General features: G+C 37.6%; 1 protein-coding gene across 1 annotated transcript in view; it reads right to left on the bottom strand.

Moving 5' to 3' along the window:
* Positions 1-7,480: 7,480 nt before the first annotated feature.
* Positions 7,481-20,057, bottom strand: part of LOC126473738 (facilitated trehalose transporter Tret1-like) — a 181,490-nt gene continuing 168,913 nt past the window's right edge. The window contains exon 8 of the mRNA XM_050100986.1: positions 7,481-9,525. Coding sequence (XP_049956943.1) covers positions 9,200-9,525 — 326 coding nt within the window. The 3' untranslated portion in view covers positions 7,481-9,199. The remainder of the gene's footprint in view (positions 9,526-20,057) is intronic.

Here is a 20,057-nt window from a genome sequence, read left to right as displayed (position 1 = left end):
TGGTTGTTTTGATAGGTTAGTCTGCCTGGGAGCAATAGGTGATGATTATGGGTTGGGCTTTCACTGGGGTGATTGTAGAAAGAAGGATACTAATATTCTTGAAGGAATTTTCTGTTGAAGCAAACATTATACAGGTGAGATAAGAGAATTTGGAATTTGGGTTTAAGATTTACATTCCTCTGATAATGAAAGAGAGCCATCAGGGATGTGGAATTAGTCAAGTTACACATCAGTTGACAGAAACAGCCACTTCATGCTACTTCTTTAAAGTATATTAACAACAGATTGGAGCTAGTTCCAATCTACTTCCACTGATAATTATGGAAATTACTTCCAGATTACATTTTGCACCCCCCCCCCTTCCCCCTCCCCTCCCTACACACACACACACACACACACACACACACACACACACACACACACACACACACAAACTGTTGCTAATTATCTTCTGTTGGTAGCTTAATATTCACCTGGCCATTAAAACTGCAGCATCATGAAGGCAGCATGCAGTGAATATCAAGCTGCTGTGAAGTGTGCTAGAAGAGTATTGCCATCTACATTCTTTGTATAGGGAAAGATTATGTAGTGGGTCTCATTAACAAAGTGCATTTGAATGTTGGTTGTCTGTGAAATAATGTTGTGCCTTGCATAAGCAGGAGTTTCTACCAGCACATATTGGGATTTCACAATGGCCTATGCTTTGTCATGTGAATATGGAATTGATGGATGCAGGACAGTCATACTTAGTACAATGCAGGATCACAATGGCCCATGCAGCTAGTATCTGAGAGGGTAGATATATTCCTCACTTGGTCATCAGGTTCATACAGCCACGTCATATACTTGAGTTAGGAAATGGACGTTTGTGAGATAAGTTTGCATGTGAACAGTGTGATGAGATTTGTTAGATCAACAGATGAGATCAACAGGGCTGTCATCACAGTACACCTTGTTGGGGCTTGTCCTGACATATCAGCAGAGAGATGTATGCTAACATTGGTGTGTCCAACAATAATATGGGACACAGCAATGGCCCCACATCATCTTTTCAGATGAGTCCCAGTTCTGCATACAGACTAGTGATTGGCATTGTAATGGAATGAGATGTTCCTAAGTTATATGGGGATGTCTGCAGTTTCGTGTCCCTGAAAAGCAGTACTGTACAACAAGAAACTAAGATGACTGACTTATGACTATCAAGAGGTCAATAAGAATATTCAATATACAGTCAATATTCAAGAGAAGAAAAAAGTGGGAGTTATTGATTGAAACAGGGACAGAATGTTCGTGAAGAATCTAATGTGGTCTCATGTGTTTTTTATCTTTTGGTTTCATTTGTGACTATTTTTCTTACTTTATTTTTGGAACACAATAAATTTAAATTTAAATTAATTGTGAATATTAAATGGTTTCAGCATATTTACAAATTGAAATAATAAGAAACTTACTTAAATGAAAATTTTATGGTGATTAGGCTGTTTTCACCTTTTTTTAGCATTAGGCTACAGAAAAAAAAACATGTTACTAATTAAATTAACTGTCCAAGGTATCTTATATTATTTTAATTTTTCAGAAAGCTACATTTATTACTAAATAAATTTGATGATATTTCTTAATATCATGGAGTTAATAATTATTGAAATTTGGAAATGCTTGACCTGCAGTTTACTGTAAGTAACAAACCTATTACTGATTGTATCATTTTATCAAAGAAAGCTACAGTAAAAGAAAATAAACATAAGAGAACATTGGAAATTTCTGATTAATTTGTGAGGTTTGATAATTATTGGTTATACTTACATGTAACATAACTTTTGATAGTTTTTAAACACAGTTTTGACTGAAGAAAGGGAGTTTTGTTCTACTTTTCTGTATAATCATTATCTAGTAACTGTACAAATATTTGTTTATTTTGGATTAGCAGAAGTTGATTGTCAGGTTGGAGTATCAGACAGTTCAATTGAATTCTTGTAGCACCAAACAGCAAGTATTCCATTATAACACATCCATGTGTGGTGGCTTTGAGGGGACTGAACAATGCAAGATTGCATTTGTTATCATCATACAGGCCCAGGACTTGGCATTACGGTATGAAGTGTCATTGGTTATACAACAAAATCTTCTCTCATTCACAAGGCTGGTAATATATACAGCAGCCATCACATTTCTGACATGTTAAGTCCAGTGTTTGTGTCTTTCTTTAAGTCTGTGTGACATTACCTTTCAACAAGGTAATGACATACCACAACAAATTGGCCATTCTGTAATGACCCATCTCAATGAAGAGAGTATTTGATTGTTGCTGTGGCCAGCATGTCCTCCAGCTGTCTCACCCATTGAAAACATTTGGTCATGGCTTGCCACTACTTGCCAGCCTCGATGATTGATGAGCTATGGCGTAGGCTTGAAGCAGCATGGAATGACATACCTTTATCTGTTTCGAAGCTCAGTATGCCTTGATGCCTAGCCGCATTAGAGCTATTATTGCTTCCAGAAGTGACAGCTCTGTGTACTAAATTTTGCATCCTGAGTACATCTAAATCTTCTAAAAATTTCATTAATGTATTTTTCCTACTGTATTGTACACGTGCAACAAGTAAAAACTTACCTGATATCCTTCCTGGTGTTACATATTTGATAACAAGTAGTGTATTTACTGTATTCCATTGGTATTTCTCAAAGAAAACAGCTACCTCCATCTGAAAATATTAAGTCATTTCCACAGTAACATTACTACTTGTCATGCAGCATTACAAGAAATACTGTTGCTTTCTATGCAGCTATCAGAAATGTTCAGTCATTTATTTAAATACTCAAATAATTTGAAGATGGAGTAGCCAATGAGATGGTTTTTCAGTTTTATTTTCAACAGTCTGGGATTTCCAGTTTCTAACTATTAGGTAGATGAGAGCTTGCTGAATACCTTCACACCAGAGTACAAAATTCCAATCTGAACCCTAGACAAGATGGCAAAAACTGTATGCAAATTATTTTTGCCTCTCATATTGTGACTGGTGGATCAAAGTTCACTGAAATTGATTTTTAATGTCATCAACATAAACCATTTGTTCCTCTCTGAGAAAGGAGCTAGTAGTTCCGAAAGCTAGGGTATGTACGGTGGTCAGAAAGAGCTGAAAAATAACTGTTGAGAAAAAAATCAGTATGTTATCCCAGTTCTAAGATAATTAGCATTGAAGTTAGCCAATCAGGCCTTGTGCATGCAAATTCAAGTAGCCACCAGCCTTACTACCATCCTATGTCAAATTTTCATATCACTGCTGTGTTTGGTTTAAGGAAATTAAATGATGAACACTTTTGGTGACAGCATCTCTAGTTGGTCACTTGAATTAGCACATAACATGTCCATAATGATGGGTAGATCAGATAACTATTGAAGAAGTAGTAAATCAAACTGAGGAAAAAAGAAATTTATGACACAGCTTGATGAAAAGAAGAGACAGGTCATTAGGAAACATTCTGAGACATCAGAAAATCATCAATTTGGTAATGGAGGAATGTGTAGGAGCTAAAAATTGTAGAGGAAAGCTCAAATGGATGTAGGTTGCAGTAGTTAAGCAGTGCTGGAGTGGCTTACACAAGACAGACTGTCATGGAGAATTGCATCGAACATGTCTTCAGGCTGAAAATCACAACATGGCAACACATGAAGTTATTTTTATTTCTCTTTTTTTCTTTGAGATTTTCACAATACATTCTATACTCACTCTTATTATGAACCACTAATACCATGTGTAAATGTATTGGCATGCGAGGGTAAGAATTCAAAGTTTGCTGAAGAAATTTCTGCAAGATGTTTTGTTATCAACTTTACAGACTATCCTTACTAAAACATTCTGTGGAATAAATATTTTATTTCCTCAGCTGTATTGCATCTTGCACCTCTTCTCAGATTTTGGACCTCTTACATCACTTCACAGTATATTTTCTCCTTAATGTAATATTTGATCATTAATAAAAAATCAGTTTTAAATAAAGACCACCTTTCACCACAACCATTACATGCTCAGATACAACATAACTTTTTGTAATATGTCACTGCATCATCATGTTCTGATGCTGGCCAAGGATTCAACCACTGCTACAAATGCTGCTGTAGAAAAGAAAACTTTTTCTGTCCTTAGGTTCATTGTCCCAGCAGATTATGCCATAAGCCAGTTCTGAGAGAAAGCGTGCAAAGTGATTCCATCTTTAGATCATCTCAGTGAGGGAGATTTTCAATGTAAAGCAGGCACAACTAAGTTTGATGATTAAGTTGTCCACCTGTTGGCACCACCAAAGTTTATTTTTTGTATGGTTGCCTAGTCACTTCACATACAGAATGTCATGTAATGAGTTCCTGCTGATGTCTCCTTTGCTGTGTGAATGTTTCATTCCTATGATACATTTTGAAGTTCCTTACTTCTAAGGGTTGCATTTGGTTTGAACAAACTAATTAATGAAATTTCCTGGCAGATTAAAACTGTGTGCTGGACCAGAACATGAACCTGAGACCTTCGCATTTTGTGGGTATGTGCTCTTCTGAATGAGCTATCCAAGAACAACTCATGACCTGCCCTCACAGCTTTACTTCTGCCGATCCACATCTTCTACCTTCCAAACCTCATTGAAGTTCTTCCATACAGTAAAGCTGCAAGGGGTGAGTCAAGCTTGGATATCTCAGTCGGTAGAGCACTTGCCCTTAAAAGGCAAAGGTCCCAGGTTCAAGTACCAGTCTGGTACTCAGTTGTAATCTGGCAGGAAGTTCAAATCATCACATAATCCACTGCAGAGTAAGAACTAATTCTGGAAACATTACCTCAAGCTGCAGCATCCTTTCATCCAGGGCTGCTAATCCAGCGAGATATGCAGGAAAATTTCTACGATGTTTATAAGGCAGGACACGAGGTGCTGTGGAAGTGAAGCTGTGAGGGCAGCAGATCATGAGTTGTGTTTGGATAGCACGGTTCATAGCGCTCTTAGATGAGGAAGGGCAAATGTCTTTGGTTCAATTCCCAGACTGGCACGTAGTGTTAATCTGCCAGCAAGCTTTAAATCAGCCCACAACTCACTGCAGATTGAAAATTTATTTTCGATCTGGCATTGGTGCTTTATGAGTTTCCTGTGTGCTACACTTATGTATTGCCTGGAATATCCTTGAGGAAAAATACTTTTTACTCTGTGAACCACTTAAGCCAAGTATCATTTATAAATGCTCCTCAGTTAGGATGATGTTACACATTAAAATTCGAAAGTACTTTTTGAGTCATCCTATATTCTTCACAAGCACTTTATAAGTGCATGTTAGAGCGTACTTTGTGTTAATGCTAGTCGCATCATTCCTTTTTCCAGTTGTAAATAAAGAAGAGGAGAAATGACTTTATATGTAGCCCATGCCTGTGCGCTAATCTCTCTTACCTAATTCTCATGATGGATATCCAAGATATACAGGGTATATAAAAAAAAAAATCATAACTATTATGTTATTTGAGAAATGTGTGTGAAAAATGTACTATTGGAAAGAGCAGACTATTGAGTTTCACATGGTTCCAGTTTGGTAGCAGCAGTATGTGCCCATTTCAGTTCTAGTAAAAATGGTGTTGGGATAACAGAAAGTGTGCAGGTCAATAATAACTGTTCAGTGTGACTTTCGTACTAGGTATGGTGTGGATACTCCTATAGCATGAACAGTTCTGAGAAATAAGTTGTTTGACAAATAGCCAGGCCATTCCCGAGTTTCTGACACAGACGTCGAAAGCATCCACCATAGTTTCACAAGGAGTTGTGACAAAGCAAGCTTGCTTTTTTTTAAAAAAAAATACTTACCCTCTTGTATTATTGAGGGTGATTGTGAACAGTGAAAGTAAGGAAGTGTGAAACACATCTGTGCAATTATCGGCTACATCATTTATGTAGTCAGTGTCAAACTTCCACCCCCCCACCCCACCCTCACCCTCCTATTTTTCATTAAGTTTAGCAATGCAGTACGTCGACACCAAGGACTAGCAATGAGAAAATAAAGCGGACAAACATCACAGAGTCTACAGAAATCCATTCACCACGCAGCTTGACAGCTCAACATGCACCCTGTGTCCTTCTGGCTTGAGTTACGTTGATGTTTACACATAAAACATACAAAATTCAGTTACTGAAAGCACCTCATGAAGGTGACAAATAACAATGTATGGAGTTCTGTAATTTTGTTCTTGGCAAAATGTAGGATGATAGTTTCCTTCCACACTTAGTGTTTAGTGACAACACTCCACTTAAATGGAAAGTTGAACCATCACAATGTGGGAATATGAGATAATGGATCAACCACATGAAGTTGTGCAACGTGAGAGGTACTCTCCAAATTTTACTGTGCTTCGTGCAGTTTCACGAGAAAAGGTGTATGGTCTACTTGTCTTTGTCGAGATCACTGTTACAGGAAGCATATATCTCAATTTGCTTGAGAATTTTTTTTACCACAGTTGGAGACTGATTCAAATGGTTTTACTTCCCAACAGGACGAGGCACTGCCACTCTGGCATCTGGAAGTGTGAGAATTTTTAAATCAAAGAGTTACTGAATGATAGATCGGTCACACTGGACCAAATGATTCAGCCTTACATTACTGGCCTCAATGGTCACTGGACTTGACTGTATGTGATAATTTATTGTGGATGTCTATAAAAGACTCTGTTTATGTGCCTTTGTCACCAACAACAATTAATGAACTGAGACATTGCTTAACAGCAGCTATGGAAGTTGTAACTTGAGACATGCTTGGTGCAGTGTGGGGACAATTTAAATACCGCAATGACAGAAGGCATGCATGTCAAAGCGTGCATATTGAACACCTAAGAAAAGGTATGAAAAAAACTTTTTGAGTTTCCCATTCATCAAAAACTAAAATTCATTGTATGTGTTTACTAGTTTCAGAAATATAGATGTGCCAAATTTCAGGATTTTTTTGATGCACCCTGTATAATAAAGGCAACAGAATTATACAAAGTCTACTTTCAAAACTGATTATTTAAATTTTACCACAAGGTTTGGTAAGAACAACACCCTTCTTTCAAAAAACCCATTTAAGTTCTCTGAATATCTGTTTTGTACTTTCATAAGGTTATGGCTATTAGTTAAGTTCCCAGTAGAGCATGTTTGAATCCCTCCAATATATCCCATCAAGCTCACCTGATAAGGGCTCTAGCCACTGAAGCAATGCTTACTAAAAGATGATAGTAGTGCCTTGTATCTGTTTCCTTAAAAGGTGGACTGGAGTTATTGATAAATCGCTCAATAAGTTCAGGTCTTCTACTTATTTTACATATATGTGGCACTTAATATTGTTTTGTAATGTTAGCCATATTTATGTATCCAATACAGCGAACATTCTGGTGACCCGACATATTGTGTGCTTCAACTCAGAGAAAAATTGCAACTCCTTAATTAAGGCAGAAAATTTAATTTCTTTTCTAAGGTGTCCATAAAACATGTGTTAGCATTCCTGCAATTGTAGAGCAAGGGGGCAATCATCTCTCCAGACCAGAAACACACAGAACTGTTAGTGAGCAAGCATTCTACATAGTACATGATTGATGTAGCTTGCTGAAAATCAACAGGGATGAGAGGATGCAATACATGCTAAGCCTGTTCCTCTTCAAATCAACAGGATGCGAGATACTTTCAAGTTGGAATGAAGCTTAAGTGAGTTGATAATGCATCTTCCTTGTTAAAATATTTTAATATGTAATGTTTCCAGTAATTACCCAAATAGTGTTGGTTTGTTTTCACACTGGAGTCCTTCTGATGTACATTAATCCATTTTTTTACAAAACAGAATATATATGTATATTTAAATAACATTTTAAAACAGTTGTTTAAAGCTACAGATTAGAACAGGAATGACAATCTTTATTTCATCTCCAGAAAGTTCAGTATTATACTTTTTTATATTATTGGATACTATAAAAATTACTATGTACAAATGCAGATAGATATATCATATGTAAAAATCTATTCAGTAAGAAAATACTGCTCTAACTCATAAATAAAGATGTGCCGTACACCCAAATGAAGTATCACAAAACGAACTGGGTGAGTGGATCATTATGACAAAATGTTTTGTAACATTGGCCCTGAAACACAAAACCTGCACAGCAGGCAGTCAACAGTGTTATTTTGGCCAGTGCACCAAATATTTCAAACACTTTTATACACATTTTCTGCATACGCAAATACAAAATATGACTAAAATTGCTAGAATTGACACTAAACTGATCTGAAAGCCCTGCATATGACTATGAACAAGGAACTTTTATTTTTAATGGAAGAAGAATGTTCCTCATAAGTTTCACTCTTTGATACATTTTATCTCATCACAGTTATTGAATGAATTGCATACAATTCAACTGTTTTGATTCTTATGGAATATTACTCATTTTGTACTAATAAGTACAAATGTTGCATTCATGCAGTCTTCACCATAGGAAACAGAAAGTACTGATTAGTTCATGGAAAACTATACAATGCAGGCCTAGCTTGCATTATTTGTATCTGTAAACATATGCAGAACTGAAAATCTGCAGTGTTTACACAAAATGAATGTACAAAAGACTATCTTGTTAACTGCATGCTATTCATTACATAGAACCTTGCCAAAAAGTATGTATACACCTTTTTGATTGCAAATGTCAACTATAGCAATTTGTATAGCTATGCCTTTTGCTCCACATTGGCTCTACTCTTACACATTTTTTTAAATAATTCAAGTACTTTTCTTGCATGTGAAATCATTGCTGATTGCATATGTCATAAATGAGCTGTGGCATGCAACCAAGAAACAGTAACCAGATATGGTAAAAGAAAAAAAAACTAAAAATGGAATGTTGATCTAGTCTTCTCTCAAACACCAGTTCTGTTTCTAAAAGAGTGTATCATTATAGGTTTATAAAATGCAACTGGTGAGTTTTGGATGAAAGAAAAAGGGCACACAGACAATTACAATTGGGGCTAATGCCTTCAAAAACATTTACTGTCCCTGGCTGATCATTTGCATCTGATGAAGCTTTGGGATGAAGCTGTTTGCTTCGGAGAGACAAAGTGCCCCATGTACAGCAGGCAGTCAGAGGGCGGTAGATGCCTGCAGGCTCTTTATTAACAGGTGGTCCATGGTGATGTGAAGGGGCCTCCCAAGACTTGAGGGTGGCGGTGATCACACCTTGACAGTGGTCATCTCGTGGGAGCCACCCGGGTCCTCTTTGCAGGTGTTCTTGCCCTCTAAAAGCTGCTGTATCTCTTGCAGTGACTTGCCCTTTGTTTCTGGTAGAAGAAAGACAATAAAGAAGCCTGCAATCAGTGAGCAAGCAGCAAACAGCCAGAAAGTGCCCTCAACACCAAGCGCGTTGAGCATGTCTGTAAGGAAGCGAGTCACCAGAAAGCCAAGCACCCAGCACAGTGACACAGTGAGAGCCGATGCACCACTCTTCACTCCTGGTGGAAGCATTTCTGCCATCACGGTCCATGGGAGTGGTCCAAATCCTACAAAACAAACACATTTCTTTCACTGTGATAAATGATTCACAAGATATTATCGAATTTTTAATAATATGTCAAAGGCTACAGACGAAATTTTAGAATAGTTAATTACAGAAATATTAAAAATATTAAGAAATGTGTGATTTCTAATCAATTTCAGAATTAGAAACTTCCTGTAAGCACAGTTGGTAAGCAAAACGTAATGAATAAAAAATAGTTTCCATAATTTTTAAAACTGTCTGATAGAAAAGATCAATGAGTCAGACATGAGTACTTAACTAAAAAAGTTCATGAACTGAAAATGAAAAAAACAAACATAAGAAAGGTGGAAGAGGGAAAAAAAGCAAATAAAGACAAGAAAAAAGATCTGGATGAAACATAGCAACATAAAAGATTTAAAAACATAGTAAGTAATTGCAGTTTACAGTTAGGGCTTCTTCTTCAATGTTTTTGATGTTTCATTGGCATAATATATTCAAATATAACAGAATTGCTCTTGAATGTCTAGATTTCAGCAGAACTTCATTATCTGGAACACAGTGCTTGTGTCTGTAGTAAGACAGATATTAATAATACCCCCCCCCCCCCATGCCACCCCTCTCCATTGCCATTCCCTCAGAATTCCCAAACCATTCCTTGCTGATACACACTGCCTTCCACATCCTCATATACTTCCTCTCCCCTCCATGAAACACAGTGCTCCTGAACACGTGTTCCATAATATTGTTGTAACCTTTCTACCAAAACTCTAACCACTGCAGAAGTTTCAGTACCTTCTAAAGGCCTCATCTTTAGCCCAAAACCTAGTTCAGCCATGCTGTATTTGTAAAGGACCTGCTTACCATTATTTTTTTCTGCTGTGGAAACATTTCATTGCTATGCACTGGGCCAACAGCTGCCAATCAAGACCCAGCACAGAATTTCCCTCCAACTGTGATATTTCACCCCTCCTGTCTGGTCATTCCCTGGTAATTTTTCAAGAATTCCTTGCTTCTAACTTGGCTTCAACCTGCTTTCCTAAATCCCCCCCCCCCCCCCAGTGAATCCAACATGACTCCTACACAGTGCACAGGTATTCGTAACCTGAAAACCAATCCAGAACTTATCATTCTGCCTGCAATAAATTCTCCACCATCATGGTCATGAATCATAATGAATATGTGGCTTAGGGTCTCCACCAACTTTCCAACACATTATGACCACAATCCCATCCCAGAAGTCCAACATGACTGCCACCAGCTCCTGAAGGTCTTAGGTCCATCCCAAAGCCAGACATGTGAATCCATTTCCCTTTTCACATCCATAACCCTCCACACTCCTGCTTTGTACCTACATGCCAAATTCCAAAAACCCAAACTCCCAGGTCTACATATTGGTTCTCCCATTTTAGTTGGATACAATGTTCCCACAGATTGAACATCTGTCTTTGTTGACCATCACTTCCAATCTATTGTCCATAACCTCCAATCCTACATCCAAGGCCTATTGTGTATGATTTATATACTATTCAAAATTCTATCCACATAATGCAAAATAGTGTTTCACCATCCACCCAACCTAAAAAATATCTTTGTCTGCCCTATTCCAGCTCACAATTCTGCACTCCACAGGTCATTCCTTTGTGAATGACACAGGTCCAAGGTCTGTCTCAAGCACTCACATACCACCTCCTACCACAGTCCAGTCACATGCAATTCCTACCAGTGAAAGGCAGGGACATATGTGGAAGCAGCCATGTTATACAACAGCTATCCTGTAATTACTGTGCAGCATTCTATGTGAGCCTTATAGGTACCTAACTGTTTACGTGCATGAAAGGCCACCACCAAACTGTAGCAAACGACAAAGTTGACCACCCAGTTGCCAAACATGCTGTGGACCACAACACAAATGATTTTTAAATTCTGCTTCACTATGTATGCCATTAGGATGCTCTATAGCTGCACAAGTTTCTCTGAACTATACAGATGGCAACTGTCTCCTCAGAATATCTTGTGTTCTCGCAATCCCTTGAACCAAAACCTGTGCTAACCTGTTCCTCACTGTCGTACCTTACCTTTTCCATTTTCTCTTATGTCACTGTCCACACCACTCCTTCCCTCTCAAGGTTATGCAGTGCCCTCTTCCACGATTCTTCCTCTCCCTCCCCTCAACTCACACAGCCATTCTCTCTCTCTCTCTCTCTCTCTCTTTCTCTCTCTCTCGCTCCCTCTCCCCTCTCTCTCTCTTTCTTCCCTCTTTCCCCTTTCCATGTGTATCCCCATCTCTTTCCCCTCTCTGTATCATTCTCTGTCTCCCTCTTCCTCTCTTCCCCCTCCTCTCCAACCCTCCCCGTTACCCTCTATCTACATCTCTTTTATGCTCTAAGCCCTTAGAACTCCTTTTGTATAACAAATAGCAGAGTTGAAAATAAATACACCTAACCAGCAACACACCATAAATATATGACTCATGAAGTGTTGATTTTGCACAGGCCAACTGCAGCATGCAGTTTGCTGTTGATTTTGTGACTGCAGACTGAAGATTCAGATACGTATTATGCTAACTGAAGATGGGTGAAAGCCCAAAAGGACTAGACAACATTCACTTTTGGTTTCCTAATCAGGCTCTTTAAGAACTGAGGTGCTTTGTTAGATCCTCAATTTGCCTGTGGGTAGTGCCTGAAATGTATAAGCAGTCATGGCAGCGCTCTATAAAAAGATGCCCTGTTTTCTTGAGCAGTTTAGGTACATATGTTAAATTAATAAAGTGAGTTGCCTCCTACAAAAAAAGTCTACTAAATCACACATGAAGGTGGGACAGTAAGTGCAGAATGATGTGATGAAGTATGTTTTTGAATATAAAAGAAGCAGCCAGTTACAATGTGAGTGGTGGGCTGGTATACAACTACAATCTGCTTGGCCACCAGAAAACTAAAACATGAGCATTCCTTCATGAAACGAAATTTGGGTACTTCTGAAACAACGTAAATCCTCTGGTGCTCTCTCAAAAGTCATGTGATTTTATTGGACCATTAAAAGTTACTGTATCTGTCTGTGAAAAGTTCTGGAACAAATTTCCTGACTACTCATTTCATACAAATTTTTTTTAACTCATTTGAGAGGATGCATGTGTAATTTTGAGAAAATATTAAAATTTTGAAAAATAAGGAATTTGCATTACTGTCTCAAAACTTTCAACAGATGAATGCACTTCATTCTTTTTTGTTAATTTTCAAGACTAGCTAGACGCTTACATTTCACTACGGTAACTTGGTCTTTGTAAGCTTTTTATAACACGATAACAAAAAAACTGCATTGAAGGGTCATCAGTCTACAGTTTAAAATTTTAAATAACATTAGAAAGGGCGAAAGAAAGGATTAGTATTATGTAGTGTCAATAAAATATTTTTCTGTCAGAAAGAAAATCAGAAAGACACCTCAAGTCTTCTGGTGCCTATTTGTTACTCAGCAAAGTAATACAGCTACAGACAATTTAGTAAAGTAGCACTGCATAGCAAGACATGACAAAGGCAGTATTTAGTGGAGGATTGCTTTGTAAAATTATGAATGAAATCATATTCTAAATGAAGGTTATAACTTAGTCCTCTACTACTTTTTAGGCATAGGACATCCTATGGATGTGTTCTAAATTAGTAGTTTTCTAGGTAGATCATGACGCTTGCACCATTATACCTGCCATGTATTTATGTGATAATCCAAAATGGAGACAGTGTAGTGACACAGTGGGCCAAGACTAAGGCTGAAAATGGAAGTGTGGAAAATTTCTATAGTTGAACTCATATTATTTTCAGGATTGTTTTTCCCACCAGCACACTTATGTTCCAGAAAACGAGCTTCCTTATTGTGTGTTGTATGTATTCTTAAAGTTAATCAATAAAGTGTGTGTAATTATAATTGTTTCCACTTTATAGTGGATCAACATTCCCACAAATGGTGATTACAATAAAGGTCATGGCAGATGACAAACACATCAAACATGGAATACAATCATGCATACCATCCCACCAGGACAGCTGTTTGTTAACTCAGAGGAAATGACTACCATTCCACCAATAGCAATAAATTTTGGACAAGTACCTGGCAATTCACGTGATTTGCGGCTCACAGACAACTGACCAAGAAGCTGCATCATGTTTTCCATGCCATGAGGAAAATTCATCACTTTGCCATACATGCCACATCAACTGGACCTACAGTTCTGGCTTCTGGAACTCTCATTTGATGTCAGTGGTATTACTGATGACAATCAATGATTGTCCTGACCTGAATTGGTTTAGACACTCAAATCTTGTTGTTATTGGCTGACATGGTGTACAATGTGTCATGTCATTACTGTGCAAATACATGTGCCTTAAAGGCAATGTGCTTCATTGAGAGGCAAACTGACAGAACTTCAAATAAACAGGTTTGACAAGTGAAGCTACTGGCAAATGCATTCTGGCATCATCTTCAATTCCTGGGGGTGGAATCTGAAATGTCTGAGGCAATGCTATAACATGTATGGTTTAAGCAGTTACCTTTTTCAATGAAAAGGACTGTGTTTCACATAACACCACAAATTTAGACTCGCAGTTACTTATTGCTGACCAGATATGAGAACTGAAATGGGGCTGTACAAACTGGATATTGTGTTGTGAGTGTAGTGAAGGCAGATGCCATTAGGGGGACAACGCAATGCTCTCGATGACATCAGTCAGGACTTAAGACAGTGTTATCATTCCTGCTTTGCACAGCTGCCTAGAAAATGCACCCCTGCATGCAACTACTGACAGGAAGATGTAGGTGTGAATGGTTGCTCTAATGTAGAATGCCTACATTCCACCATCACAGCAACTAAAGGATCATCAATTTCGCATTATGTGGTGTTGGGTTATGACAATTATTCTCAAGATGGTAGAGCCCTTTCTACTATCAGAAATGTGACTCCTCCCGATTTTTCAGTTCAACAGTTCACAGTTCACAAAGTTGATATACCATGTCACTTATACATACAATACAGCTGTGTCTCCTGAACATATTCAATCAAATTGGGGTTGGATGTTAGTGTTCCACAGGTGAAACCTGAAGTATGATCTCCTGTTGCCTGCTGGCTCACTGCTGTGATCAACTCTAAGATACCTACTTTTGGACAACACAGTGAGGTGAAAAAGTTTTGCTTTCACAAAGAAATTGTAGTGTATCTTCATGATTATCTGTGTCACTGAACCTATTCTTGTGGCGAATTTTCTACACCAGTTTCACTTTGATATGACCACATGGAAAGCTCAGTTCCATTTAAATGGTGAGACTGTTTACAGACATATAAGCTGTTCAAGCATTCCCCATGAACTGAAAAATCTGTTGTTTATTTATTTATTTATTGTATTTTTTTTGCATGGCGACACCAACTGGTGTCTTTTGCAAACGTCATAGCATTTTTTTACAAGTTTAGTACAGTCATATATACATATGTGATTACATATACATGATACAAATGTACCATTGTACCTAATAAGGCACAATATTGGGTGTTACATCGTACCTATTACAAATATTCAGATTAAACACTTGTCAATCAAGAAATATTTCAGTTTCACTTTGAATAAGTTCCCTTTGTGGCACCTTATAGAGCTCGGTAAGCTGTTGTACCGTATTTGACCACTAATGCATGGACTATGGTCTGTTGTTTTTAATTTTGTTCTTTGTCTGTAGTAGCAGTCTTTATATCTTGTATTATAGGCATGCATATCAGAGCACTTTGTTGCTTTGTTTTGATGTGTCACAAAAAATATAATTAATTTGTAAAGATACAGTGAGTAGACTGTGAGGTATTTATGATGAACAAAGATTTCCCTGCATGAATCTCTATACCCTAATCCATGGATAATTCTGATTGCTCTTTTCTGTAGGGTTAATATTCTGTTCATATGTATGTCGGCAGCACAACCCCATATCTCTATCCCGTAATTAATCTGTGCAAAAATGGTTCCATAATAAATTGTTTTTAATGTCTGATGTGGGACTACTTTTGATAACTGGCTGATTAGATGTAATGAACTGCTGATTTTACTGCATACAAATTTGATATGGTTTACCCATCTTAGATTTTCATCTAGGTGAATACCTAGAAATCTGCAGCCTTCTATGTCCACTACTTCAATTCCACCTATGTCACTGATAGAGGTTTGGTGTGAGTTTGTAAGTTTAAATGGCAATAACTGAGGTTTACTGATATTAACTTTCAAACCTTGATCTTGGAAATAAGTAGTTATTTGACGTAGGCCCTCAGTTGCTACCAACGTTAACTCATCATTTTGTTTATCAAGAAATAACAGTGAGGTATCGTCTGCATAGGTTACCAATTGGGAGTTGAAAGGTTGCTCTATATCATTTATGTACACTAGGAAAAGGAAAGGGCCCAAAATTGAGCCCTGGGGTACACCTTGCGTGACTGTCTCATATTTGGACTGGAAATTAATGATCTGATTATTGATTTTGTAAGTCAGCTTTGTACACTGCTTGCGGTTAAATAAATATGTAGCCAGCAATTGCATGGATGCAGCATTTACATTGTATGATTCAAGTTTACTTAAAAGTAACTCATGGTTTACCGAGTCAAAGGCTTTAGTGAGGTCTAGAAATATGCCAGCTGTTTGCATTCCTTAATCAAGGGCACCATACATTTTGTGAAGAAATTCCGTAATTGCTGTGATAGTACTATGATCTTTTCGGAATCCATGTTGTGTGTCTGTTAGGAACTTATTTTTCAAGAAATAGTCACTAAGTTGTGTCAGCAGCACAACTTCAAATATTTTGCTGAAGACAGGTATTAATGATATGGGCCTGAAATTTGAAACCTCTTCCTTGGATCCTTTTTTATGCACTGGTTTAACTGTGCTCCATTTCAATACATTTAGAAATGTATGTTCTCTAATACTGCAGTTTATCAGGTGGGTGATTATTTTAACTAATTCCTTATTACATTTTTTAATCACAATACTACTCAAACCATCTCATCCAGATGAGTACTTATTCTTTAGGTTATTTATTATCCTGCCTATTTCTTTTTCACTTACTTGTTTGAATTCAAAAGGTGGCTCTTCAAAGGGGCAGAGCTTTACCTCACTACTCACAATTGTGTTATTAACTGGACTAACAGCTGCAGATATAAAGTATGTATTGAAAACATTGCAGACTTTATTATGATCTTTAATTGTGTTTCCTTCCTGTCTTATATTTACAATTTCAGTTTCTGGCTTCGGTGTGGCTTTGCGATATTGATTTACAATTCTCCATGAGGTCTTGGCTATATTGTCTGACTGAGCTATTTCACTGCTGTATACTGTTTTCTTAGATTTGAAAGCTCTTTCTTAAAGATTTTCTTGGCTTCATTGTGCTTGGCCTTAAAAACCTGCAGGTTTGTTGACTTGTGTAACACATCCAGGTCCTGGATGTTTTGCCTGAGTTTTATCATATTTGCTGGAAGTATCAGTCTGTTGGTTTTTGCACTTTGGTTATGGGTGAATACTCTTTGTATTTTTTTTAACAGGGCAGCATCTGTCAAAGTGTCTTAGCATAGTATCATAGAATTTGGCCCATTTGTTTTCAGATCCTTCAGTCTGGTAAACCAGATCCCAGTCCTCTGTAGCTAATTTATTTCTTAGGGCAAGGATGTTACCCTCTTTTAGGATTCTTTTATTTGCGGTAACTTTTGTCGTTTTTGGGAAGCTTGTGTTTACATACTCTATAAGCTGGCATTTGTGGTCAGAGTAGTGAAAATCCATATTCCAGCACCTAACACTGTCTTTAATATGTTTACATAGTATAACGTAATCAATTCTGCTAGATGTGGACTTTGTTACCCTGGTATCACTATTTACTACATTTACGAGATTATATGAGTTAAGAGTATCTATTAACCTCATATTACACAAACTGGAAGATTTTGCCTCAATATTCAAATCACCAAGTATAGTTAGGTCACTGGGACCACAACGTCCCACTACTCTACTAAATATGGCTATGAAGCTAACTACATCAGCCTTTGGTGGATGATAAATCCCAATAACTTTATGTTTTCTCATAACCTCTCTACACTCTTTGGTGTGGACTTTGATGCCTGTCACTTCAATCAAACCTTCTTTGTTGTACTGGTCTAGATAGTTTAATTTCTTGTACTCAAGATTCTCACTAATGTAAACTGCCACACCACCACCCTTATGTTGCTGTCTACAATAACTATTTGCTAAGGAGTATCCCTCCAGTTTACAGTAAATAATTTCATCAAATTTTAATCCATGCTCAGTTAGCACTACTATATGAGGTGACTGTTCATTTACAAAAACCTGTAATATATTAAGCTTATTTCTAAGGTAGTGTATGTTTAGGTGCATGAGCCTTAGTGGTATTTTTAACTGGTCACTCTGATTATCTTCCTTTAAAATGTACTGAGTTGTTTCACTAACAGTTGGCTTTAAATGTAATAGTTACCCTTTCTGTAATATACTGAGCACTTCACTTGCTCCCTTTGCTTCTGGTACTATGCAGTGATTTTTTTCAGTTTGTGTCATTAAACCTGGATCGTATCTTTGTCCGGTGTTTATATTCCTCTCACTATTGTCACACTGGTATTTAGGATGGACAGTTTTACTTACATCTTTTTCCATGTTCTCTTTCTGCTTACTCGGTACCATAAAAAATCCTCACTTAGTGTAGCAGGTCTCCTAGTCCTCAGGCATCTGTCTTGATTGGAATGTGCTTCTGCTGTTGATCTTCCAGGCCTCAGGTACCTCTTCTGTGTGGTTGCTGTTACTGGTGGCTCCTGTGCTCCCCGACTTGGTGACTGCCCTTCTTTGTTAGCTGCTGCAGCTAATGACCTTTGTATATTTTCCTCACATGCATTTTCATTGCCTTGAGGTAGCATTATGGGGTCTGCTGTTCTGGATGCTGTTGCTGATGACTACAGCTCTGCTGATGATTGTGGTGATTCTGCTGCTATTGGTTTATCTGACACTGCTGCTGAGAATATCTGAGCCTTTGCTGCTGCTACTGGTGTTTGTTGTAGCTCTACTGCAGATAATGATGGTTCCACTGTTACAGACAACTCTTGTTTTGGCGGAATTGGGATTGGAGACACTTCCATTACAGATGACTCATTAATAAATTTAAGTATTTCGGCACTAATAATCTTTTTCCCTTTTACGTTCATGTGGAGACCATGTCTTGTGAAGTGCTCTCTGTGAACACTGTTTATCTCTAAAAAAGTCGTATTCTGGAAAACTCGACATATTTTCTCAAATAGCCTGTTTGCTGTAACAATCTCAATGTTTACGCACGAGTTTTCCATCAGATCATGTCTCCTGGGGATGTTAACAATGTAGAAATGCACTCGAGGCATCCTTTTGATTGTTTCCTTTAGGATTCTCGTTGCACGCCAAGTTTCATTACAGTAAACATCATTTGCGCCTCCTATTATGATGCAGCTGTTACCTGTCGTTAATATGTTGTCACTGTTTTTCAGAATTTCGCGTAATGGTGCGCCTAGTTTGATGATGCCTGTTACATTAAGGTCTGGGTGATTTCTTCTCATAATTTCCGTAACTCCTCTCCCATGACTATCTGCAAAAATATATGTCTGTTGCTCGTATCCTTGCTTATGCATAACGTGGTTGTTTACCTTTTTTTCTTTACGAATATTTACCTTGTGTTTTTCTCCATTTAATCCACTTGTATATTTTTGTGTGGATAGTTTGTTCATATTTTTATCCATAGATGCACTATTAACACTTTCTTTTCTTGCGTTTAATTCACTTGTGTCTTTTTGAGTGATCAGTTCGTTCATATTTCTAGTTACAGTCGTACTGTTTACACTTTGTACATTTGGTTGTGCAGACCTACGAATTTTATGGCTAGCATTAATGAGATCTTGTTGCCTTGACGATTCAGATAGTTCCCGTATGGTTAGTACCAAATTTTCCATTGTTTTTATATATTTTTTTATAATGTCAAGTTCTTTTTGAAGTTCGTCATGCACACTGTCTTCTATTATGGGTGCTGCATTGCCCAAGTAGATGCCTATGAATTTGTTTGTCAACACAGAAGCACTGTTGAGAAATGAATTTCTTACCTTACCATAGTGAACAGTGCCAGAAACTTGTTTGGAAAAGTGATGGCCTTGCAGGAAATGACAAAAAACATAGTTAAAGACAATGCAGTGTTCCACAATCAAAATGGTGTATGTACCACTGCTGTAAAGACAGTTCAGACTAACATATGGAAGTTAAAATGTTTCACTCTCATGTCAACTTTGACTGAAACAAAGCAGCAACATGTGACTCTGACTGGCATGCTACCAAACACCTGTTTTCATGTTCCTGCTATGTCAGCACTGCTGATCATTTTTAGATCATCCAAGCTGCCACCTGGAAGAAGTGGAGAAAATAAAATAAAAGATGAGGACTATTTGAGGCTCCAACCCAAGAGATGGTTCTTTGCACCGTTGCAAGGCCCATCACATAGTGAATACATAGACAGACTGTTACATGCTTCCACAGC

Source organism: Schistocerca serialis, chromosome 4 (genome assembly GCF_023864345.2).
Source record: "Schistocerca serialis cubense isolate TAMUIC-IGC-003099 chromosome 4, iqSchSeri2.2, whole genome shotgun sequence".
NCBI lineage: Eukaryota > Metazoa > Arthropoda > Insecta > Orthoptera > Acrididae > Schistocerca > Schistocerca serialis.
This window is presented reverse-complemented; position numbering and strand designations above follow the sequence as displayed.